The 10,244-nt window shown below is 40.7% G+C and overlaps 2 protein-coding genes across 2 annotated transcripts in view; one reads left to right on the top strand and one right to left on the bottom strand.

Moving 5' to 3' along the window:
• Nucleotides 1-10,244, bottom strand: part of zgc:158403 (tetratricopeptide repeat protein 39A) — a gene marked incomplete at its 5' end in the record, with an annotated part of 767,589 nt that overhangs the window by 206,324 nt on the left and 551,021 nt on the right.
• LOC118322508 (fructose-bisphosphate aldolase A-like) lies at nt 3,092-9,617 on the top strand (the record flags this gene model as incomplete). The annotated part of the gene is given in 6 exon segments (XM_035654211.1): nt 3,092-3,358; nt 5,231-5,391; nt 5,612-5,695; nt 6,314-6,488; nt 6,570-6,769; nt 9,033-9,617. Coding segments are annotated over 6 exon segments (983 nt in total), but the record flags the coding sequence as incomplete, so codon positions are not given.

Below are 10,244 nucleotides of genomic sequence, written 5' to 3'. Positions count from 1 at the left end.
TAGCAGATGCTACAAACAGCTGCATGTGCAGTCGGCATCTTTTCTCTACAGTCACTGCTTGGTTGTATATGTTTGTTAGTAGCCTATTATGGTAAGTGGGTGGTTTCGGGACACAGCCCTTGTTTGCCCAACCCGTTATACTCCATAATCGGTTAATTATCCATGGGCATTTTACGGTGAACCGGACCAGTTACAGCTGCAGGTGATCGTATCCTAGACTTGCCACCTGAATACCAATATAAACGGCGAAAGTGCCGTGGCATCTCAGGAAAATCGTTGGCATCTCCCACCTGCATCAGAAATGCCGCTGTTATGGTGCCGATGCCACTGTTTGAGCTAAACCCGGCTGCAATCAGGGACGCTATTTTTTGCCTAAAAACAAACTGTACTAAGCCGAGACAAATATTAAACGCGACTCCTAATAAGTTTTTTTCTATGTCGGGGCTTCAAAATTACAGTGCAGTAGATAGGAGTTACTGGTAGCTTCGATTGCAGGTCGCCAACAGACTTCAAATCCACAGCCCCGTCCTAAGCATAAACTGCTTTATTCGTCTATTTCCTCGTAAATAGGATCAGAAAGTTACACCTTTAAATGAAACTTCATGCTGCTGTTGAAAAGGACTTGAAACTGTTAATAAAAATGTTTAATGAAGTGGTCAAACAGTCAGGAAACTTATTTTTGCCATTTATTTCTGATGGCACTGGGCTTCTTTTCCAGTGAAGTCGCCCTCTGCTGGCTTGGGAAAGATTGCAGGGCTTACTCTGCACTCGATTGCTTCTTCGCTTAAGTTTGACCCGACGTGTACCTTAAAAGTTTGTATTCTGTGAGTTTAACTTGAGTGATGAATACGACGAGCGAGGATGGTGGGACGATCTTGAATTTTGAATTTTGACGCGATCTGATTGAATTGAGCGATCTGAATTTAATTTAGAGATTTGAATTGATTGAGATTTCTGGAATTGGGGAAAGTAATAAAAAGGGTTGAATTTTTTAGTGAGGCTGGAATTCAGTTCATAACTAAAAGATTCAAATTCAAAAACATGCTATTCAGTCAGTAAAAATACAAATTCAAAAATTATGCAATCAAGATTCAGCTCTAAATAATTCAAATTCAGTTTCTTACTGACACAATATCAGCCCATACAATTCATAAAGAGTTTATTTCTCCAGGACCTTTTCAATAGAGCAGGTCTAACCGAGATCCTTATAACATTTACAGAGACCCAACAGTCCACCATGAGCAAGACCTTGGCGACAAGTGGCAGGAAAAACTGCCTGTTAAAAGGGCAGAAACCTAGGGACAGGACCCTTCGGGCTCTGGTGGGTGGTTTCATCCTGCCTCGACCAGTTGGGGTGAGAGGAGAGAGAGACAGACAGACAGACAGACATTTACAGCACAACAGTTATATGGGTAATCGGCAATACTGCAGACCCGATGGCAGGAGGCTCCACCAGGATCCGATGAGAACCTGCAGGATGGATCAAGCACAAAGAATCCGGGAAGAAAGTGCATTAGTAACATCGCATTAATGAAACATGAATGAGTGCAGAAAGAGAGAGAGAGGAAGAGAGGAGCTCAGTGCACCATGGAATCCCACCGAAAGTCTAGCTATAGCAGGCGTAACTAAGAGATGTTCAGGACTCAACCTGATCCAGGCTTAACCTAATAAGCTTTTATCAAAGAGAACGTCTTAAGCCTACTGCTTAAAATGGGAGAGGGTGTACTGTCCCGAAACCAAACTGAGCTGGTTCCAGGAGAGGAGCTTTGGTACTGGAAGGTCTGTCCTGTTCTACTTTTAAGACTATAGGAACCACAAGCTTAGCCCAGCATTCAAGAGAACGTAGTGTTCTAGAGGGGGTAATATTGGTACTATGAACTTCTTCAGATGAATGAAGGGGCCTGACCATGAAGAAGTTTTAGGTGAGGAGGAGATTAAAATTCTATTTCTAATTATAAACAGGAGTGCAATGACAGAGAAGCTAGGACGCGAGAGATGTGACCTCTTTTTCCTGTTCCTGTTCCAGTACTCCTGCTGCACGTCTTGGATTAATTGGAGCGTTTTAATACTTATTAGGCAACCTGATACACCAAGAGTTCAGTCAATCCAGCCTGAAGTAACAAATGCATTCTACGTCTTTTTCTGCAATCTGTCCTGTGACAGGGAGTGTCTAATTTTGTATATTACGTAAACTGAAACGAGGCAGTCATGGGAGGTCTGCTTATGTGGAATTTAAATGACAAGTTCACTGGGATCAATTTTCTGCCAAGCTCAAAGGAAATTTTCTCTTCACATTTATCTGTACTCTTACAGTGTATTCTGTACAAACTGTACATTTTGTCTCTACAACTGGCTTAGCCTTCGTTGTAGCTGTGCTCTTTCAGTGGGAGAAGACTGTGTGAATGAGAGGAGGACTGTTTCAATAATCTCAATAATGTCTGTATCTGTATCTTTTTTTGACCGTTTTCAAAGCTGTTACCGGTTCGCAGCTCTATTTCTATTCATTTCTGCACAGTATAAAAATCAATTGGCAGGCTCTTGAAATTTGCTTAACTTATGCAATCCATTGCAGGTACTTAAGATTGACCAAAGTTACATTATTGGTTCCTTGTATTGCAGTTGAAGTGCAGATTGATTAGGAAAGGTCTGTAGTCAAGTTTCCACATTAACCAATTATAATGCAAGTCTGACAAATATTAATGCAGACTCAGTGTTCATATTGTGTAGAAATGTGTGAAATGTGGAATAAATCGACATTTCTGAACACAGCAGCATGACTTGGTTACTTATAAGTAATTTTGATGTAAATGAGCTAAAATGTGACAGAAGTATTTTTCAGGTTGGATTTGCTTGATTGGCGGGTGTCTCACGCCATGGTGGTATTACACCTCAGATCACCCCAGACTGCAGTTACTCCCAAAGATCATGGTTGCTTTATAATTTCCCTTGAGTAAAACACTCCACCTCCTGTTTACCACATGATTCTTCCTTGAAAAGATCTACCAGAAATTTATGCAGAAAACCTAAAATGAAGAAATCTGTAGTGTCTCTCACTCCACTCGTCTCCTCCCTGTCCCCCTGGCGCCTACAGGCAGCATGGCCAAGCGCTTTCAGAGCATCAACACGGAGAACACAGAGGAGAACAGGAGGCTCTACCGCCAGCTCCTCTTCACCGCCGATGAGCGGGTCAACCCCTGCATCGGCGGCGTCATCTTCTTCCACGAGACGCTCTACCAAATGACAGACGACGGCAAGCCCTTCCCACAGCTGGTCAAAGAGAAGGGCATGGTGGTGGGCATCAAGGTGGACAAGGGCGTGGTTCCCCTCGCCGGCACCAACCAAGAGACCACCACTCAAGGTACAGACGTGCTGTAATATTGACGAGGGTGCTTATTACTGATTGGCTTTATTGTAATAACGATGTGTAATAGAACAGTAGTTCCCAACCTTTTGCCTTAACAGAGCCCTTTGTTATTATTGAGTGAACTGACGAAGTGACATATTTTTCGTAGTTTCAGTAACTGCAGGGCGTTTGTGTAAAATGAGAGATATTGATGAATAATTTTTTTTTTATGAAAAATGTTTATACAATTCTCTGTCTTCATTATATATATATCTTTTTATTTTTAACAGTCATATACACCTAATAGGCTTCTTATTTAGTGTTATCCTCTCATTGTTCCATCAGCTATTTGGTTGTTTTAACTGTGTTCTTTTTTAAATGCAGGATGAGGCTGTTTGTCAGCTCTGTGAAAATTGAATTGTAAACTTGTGTTCAACTCAAATGAATGAAACGCTAAGATGATATAGGCCTACTCTGTGTATATTTGGTATACACATATTTGTGTAAGCTTTGGCGACCCTTAGTGCAACCACTGTAATAGAGGGATGCTGCATATTTACACTGACCAACACCAGAACATGTTTTTAATGAACACAGTTTTTATAGAAACCTAAGCATAACATTTAACACACATAGAAGAGCATATTCTATATACAATCAAATGAAAAACAAAGAACAAAATGGTGCAACGTTTTAAAAAAAATGTACTTGCTTCAAACTATCAATCTTCATGAATAAATGTGAACATTTATACAATCGTGAAACCAAAGGGCAAACGAAAAATGGAAAAGTAGATAAAACAAAGCAGGTGGCCTTAATACAACACATCTAATTCAATAATTACTCAAAACTATCAATAACATAAATAAATGACCACATATAATATGAATTAAAAAAAGGCAAACAGAATTGCAATGAATTAAGAATAACTATATAGAAATAGCTGATGACCTTGATTGTTTATGTGGGTCATATAGAGACATAAGTATTGAATTGAGACTGGATGATCCCTGTAGTACGTTTAACCTTACCAATTAACATTTTAGTTTTTGGCTTTGGGGAGTGATTGTAATATCAGTTTTTCAAGTCATGGATACCTATTCTACATATGGCTATGCATGCAATTTAGACAGTATATTGACCTGTGATATTAGCCTGTCTTAGCACACATACAGTCAGTATGTGTGACGAAATACAAAACTTCACGTCCAAAGAGTGTGGGCTGTTCTTTTAACACTACAGACATTACTCCTTCTGCCCTCCATCGCTGTCTCTTTATCTATCTTTGGGGTTTTGATCACATTCGGTTCCCTCAAATATCAAACACTTGACTGAAATTTGCGTGGCTCTGCTCAATGCAAAGCTGTTTTTATTTTGTTGTTGTTGGTAGTGTTGGTTACGCAAATAACCCTAGCTCAAAGCTCATTAGCTAAGCCTCACTATGTCTGCCCTACCGACTGCACAGGTCCTGTAACTAATCCACACCTACCAACCAATCAGAATTGAGAATTCTCTGGGGGCATGGTATAAACATTTATAATTTAACAGTTAACAAAGAAATGAGACCTCAATCCCATTCACCTCCTGTTTAAATGCACCTGGAACCACAGTAGCAGAAAACACATATGAACAGTAGGAAGTAGGAAGTACTAACAACATAAATACAAACTGATCAATAAATCAATAAATACAGTGTTTTAGAATTTATGCAATATCACAATACAAAATATTGCTATACAATATTTTTCTTTATTTTCTTACACCCTTCTGAATGAGTGTATTTCTGTTTAAGTATGAAAGATCAGCCACTAGTGCTTCTTCAGCACTAAGCATTTGCTCTCAGCCTCTCCCATCACTCCAACCTACTGTGCTGTGTGTCTCCGTCAGGTCTGGACGGCCTCTACGAGCGCTGTGCTCAGTACAAGAGGGATGGCGCCGACTTTGCCAAGTGGCGATGTGTGTTAAAGATCACCCCTACCACCCCGTCCGAGCTGGCCATCATCGAGAACGCCAATGTGCTGGCCCGCTACGCCAGCATCTGCCAGATGGTAAGACACACACACACACACACACACACACAGAGACACAAACATACACAGCTTTCTCGCTGCAGTGATGTAACACAAACAGCTGTTACACAACACGGTTGGCCCATCAGGTTCTCTTCTAACTAACTGTGTAACAGTTGGTAGGCTAGTCACAACCCCCAGAGAGGAAGTGCTATTGCCAGTTGTCATGACGCTGGCTGCTATGTCCCCCTTCCTCCAGCATGGCATCGTGCCCATTGTGGAGCCTGAGATTCTCCCAGATGGCGACCACGACCTGCAGCGCTGCCAGTATGTGACTGAGAAGGTGAGTGATGAATGATATCAACCTCAATATGATGGGTAGGATGCCACTCTCACTAATGCGCAGAAATGTCATCATCACCCTGAATTTGGAACAGTCTCAGCATCTGGCATCAACACTTGTGGTGCATATTTGTATGCAGTCCTGTCTGCTACTTCTTTGAATTTACTGGTGCTCGTTTCCCAGCAAGCTTTCAATTAAAGCTGCAGTAGGTCATTTTTATATCAATTATTTTTTGTCATATTTGCTGAAACTGTGAAAAAATCTGGTTCCTCTGGCTCCTCTTAGTACTCCTAATGGTATTTGCAAGAATCCACCGGGAACGAAAACAACCAATCAGAGCCGAGAAAGATAGAGAGACGCTGTCTCATGTCCTACTGTCAGGATATATGTAGTGAAAGTTTATTTATTATATTATAATTTATAGTTATTTTTATAAAAGTTACAGATTACAGATCACAAAGTAGTTTTGTTAAGTTAAAATTTGACCTGTCAGAGGATCATCACAATCCATTTTGTGGGGAACATGACTGAACTAAATTTCATGGGCGGGAGAAAAAAACTTCCTTCCAATGTTTTTTTGGAACCAAGGGAATGGACATCAGTGTCTTTGTTTCTCAGGTGTTGGCAGCAGTCTACAAGGCGCTGTCTGTCCACCACGTCTACCTGGAGGGCACGCTGCTCAAACCCAACATGGTGACCGCCGGACACTCCTGCCCCAGAAAGTACAGCCCTCAGGAGATCGCCATGGCAACTGTCACCGCCCTGCGTCGCACTGTGCCCCCCGCTGTGCCAGGTGAGTCTGATATACTGTTGTTACATCTCTACGCCTCTCTCATTCCGACCTGACCCTCCTGTGCATTCTTCTTCCCCCCAGGCGTGACCTTCCTGTCAGGCGGTCAGAGTGAGGAGGAGGCCACCGTCAACCTGAACGCCATCAACCAGTGTCCCCTGCACCGGCCCTGGGCCCTCACCTTCTCCTTCGGCCGGGCCCTGCAGGCCTCGGCGCTGAAAGCCTGGGGAGGCAAGAAGGAGAACAGCAAAGCCTGCCAGGACGAGTACATCAAGAGAGCCCTGGTAAGGAGGGAGGAGGAGGTTGTGTAGAGCAGGTCGTACACTGATCAGAATGTTGATGGTTCGATCCCCAGTTCATTCTGCTGCTTGAGCAAGACTCCCCAAGTTGCTCCTGATGTTTAGCCATTAGTGTGTGATATGTAGTGTAACACGCTTTGAATGGCTATGGCTAATGGCTGTATAATGACCATTTAGCAGTCCATTGGAGTCCTGACAATGTATTTACAGCTCTATTCCAGGCAGGAAAAAACATGTATATGAGAGTGTGGCTCAACCTCTGCTCTATACAGCACAGTTACATCCAATTACATTTTATGTTGTATTGAACAATTTTGTAGTTTATGCCACTTTATATGTAGCATCTTCATATGGGGTATGGACGCTCACGAACCTTGATGAAAGACGTTATTTACTGTTGGAGAGTTAAATTCATTACAGTGAGTCATATTTCATAATTGCAACATATTATGAGAGTAAAATATGAATATGTTAACCAGTGCCTGAATTTGACAAAAAAAGGTGTCAGTACCCTAACTGAGCATAACCCTATCATAAACACAGCATAACCCTATCATAAACACAACATAACCCTATCATAAACACAACATAACCCTATCAAAACACTACATAACCCTATCATAAACACAACATAACCCTAAACGTAATACTTTTACGCACTTTTATCCTTTTTAACAAGGACATTTTCAGTTTTCTTAGTGTTTAGTTATGTGATTACGCAGAGAAGCAGTTACACAGGCTTTTAGGAGTACCTGACCAGTATTGCTGTACACAGGGCTTTAGAAATACTGAGGTCAAATTGAAAACTGAACTTACTAGTAGGGTTAGGGGCATTAAAAAAAATACATCTGTGACCTCAGTGGTGAGTACAGCCTTGCTCACCAGAGGTGGTACTACGCAATAAGAAATAAGGGTTCTCATGTGGACAAAAATCTGCATCAGTGCGAGCACTCCAGCAGGCCCATGCCTGCTCTCATGACCTCACAAAAACAGACAGGCTGCTAAAGGAATGTTGGAATTAAGTTAGAATAAGAAAATCAGAAGAGTATAAATAGTTTAAGATACTGTAGTTTAATTCAGTGCTTCTCAAACCTTTTCCATAATATACCTGCTTTTTCATTTTTGGTAGAATAAAAAGCCTATATAAAGAGGTACAATACACCATCAGTGTTTTATTTATAAAGAAAAACACTTGAATCCTTCATTTCAAATGTTTAGAATCCATCAGTACATGTATAGCAAACCAATTGTTGTCATTGTGGAATAACACTAAGATGATATTGAAGTTGCATTGAACTGCAACCTTTTGATAAGTTGTACTGACAGTACATTGAGAAACATGTGCTAGTGCCTCACTGAGGTCATTCTCTGTGTCAGGGGGGCAACTGCAGTTGGCAGTTTACTATTATTATTATTATTATTATTATTGAAAATAGAAATATTGAATATAAAATGTGGTTTATGGAACTATTTTAGGAATTATGCAAATATATGCATATTTTTTACCCCCTTGCAGTACTCCAAAGTACTCCTAGGGGTACCCCCATTTGAGAAACATTGGTTTAATTGGTCACATTACAGTGACAGAATATTAAAGGGTTTTTTATTGTTATTGTCAACCAATCCCATGAATTACAAAAAAATAAGGCACAGTGCTCTGCACTGTTTTTAACAGATAACACTTGGTGCTCAAGTGAGTATTTGGGGCATCAGGACGGTGGATGTGGGACTGAATAAAAATACACAACAACAAAAAAATACACAGTGTGTTGAATGGTGATGGAGGAACATGTCACCCAGTGCAACAGTGTGGCTCATTGGTGTGTTTTTTTGATCATTTTTTGATCATTTTGGACAATGGAGCTCCATGGCACGGAGAAAGAAGCCATATCAGACTGTGACACACACAGTACTTGTTTAGCAGATAAATTCACTGTTGTTCACTGTTGTAAGTGGGATTTATTGACAATAATAAAAAATATAGAATATCACAAGACGTAAAGGTGGTGTAGCTCATTTTTATAAAAAAAAAATGTTGTCATATTTGTCAAGAAAGATTATTGAGTCTAATTCCCAAATACCTACTCCTAAATAAGTCACCTACTGCAGCTTTAAAACTGCTGAAAATCAACATCAATAAAGAAGAGTTATAACCAGTAAAGCAAAGTCATGAAAATGGCACTAAGTAAAAAATAAAAAGGAAAGCCATGCTCTAATGAATCCTCCTTTGCTTTGTGTCTCTCCACAGAATAACAGCCAGGCAGCTCTGGGGAAGTACGTGTCTTCTGGAGAAAAGGGAGCAGCAGCTCAGGACTCTCTGTTTGTGGCAGACCACGCCTACTGAAGCCTGCTTCTTCCTTCACATACTTCATCACCATTCCACCCAGTCACTCCACTCCTCCCTACCCCATCCACAACCTAACCAACCATTCAACATTATTCCATTAGTGACGAGAGCCCAATGACTTCCTGGATAAAAAAAACATTATGATTTAAAAGAAAAAAACAACAATACCCATATGCCCGCAACCCTCTATCCTACCCTTAAGTTTGACTTTGTACTTGTGAAGTCAGTGTCACTGTACGGCCTGACTTGATGTGTTTTTCTTCACTTTATTTTGTGTTTGTGCACTTAAACCCCCACAGAGCAGAGCAGGAACTACAGAGTTTGTAGTTCCATGTGTGATTTCATACATTGTCCTAATGATTACCAAGCACACGTGCGTTTGGGAACTAAACCAACTGCAGGAGGGACATCTTACAGAGGACATTATAATGAGTACACAGTATTATGCACTGGAAAGAGATTCAAATTAAAATATTCCACAACTAATGCTGTCCTGTGTTGTTTTGATCACTTGTGCATTTATTGAACTCAACTACTTATTTCGATGGGCAGTAGAACTGTATTCTGATTCTTTACCTCACAATAAAAACTAATGTGAAACGATTAACCCCACTCTGGAAACTAACTGAAATTAAGCTGAACTACTTAAAAAAAACAAAATTACCATCAGCATTTTCATGTACTCATATGGGCCTCCTATGACCATATTGAAATGTTAAGAGTTGTACTGAGCTATTCAAACATGAATTCAAATGTAAAACTTATTCAATGAAAAATAATTTTAATATAGTCCTCTAACAGCTTCTATTGATGAGGTCTATCCTACCCCTCCTTTGTTGAAAGGGCAACAATCAGTGTTTCTACTTTCCCTGCAGTGCCCTGTGTCAATCATGTCTGTGCGGTTTGACACTAGAAGGATGTTTTGCTGCTGAAAGTGGAAAGTTTCTCTGTGCTCATTGAAGAGCTGATTTTTTAAGGGGCGGGGCCTACCAGCGGCATTTGTGACATCACAAATAGTTTGGAAGTCAGTGCTGGTCCAGTATGCAACTTGTATACGGTGTGATGTAGAAACTTGAAGCCACCAGTGCACATGCACTGAGAATGGACTTTACA

Source organism: Morone saxatilis, unplaced genomic scaffold, assembly GCF_004916995.1.
Source record: "Morone saxatilis isolate NCDOM2014 unplaced genomic scaffold, NCSU_SB_2.0 Contig14, whole genome shotgun sequence".
NCBI classification, from domain to species: Eukaryota; Metazoa; Chordata; class Actinopteri; family Moronidae; genus Morone; species Morone saxatilis.
Note: the sequence above shows the minus strand (reverse complement) of the source record. Positions and strands in the feature narration are given on the sequence as shown.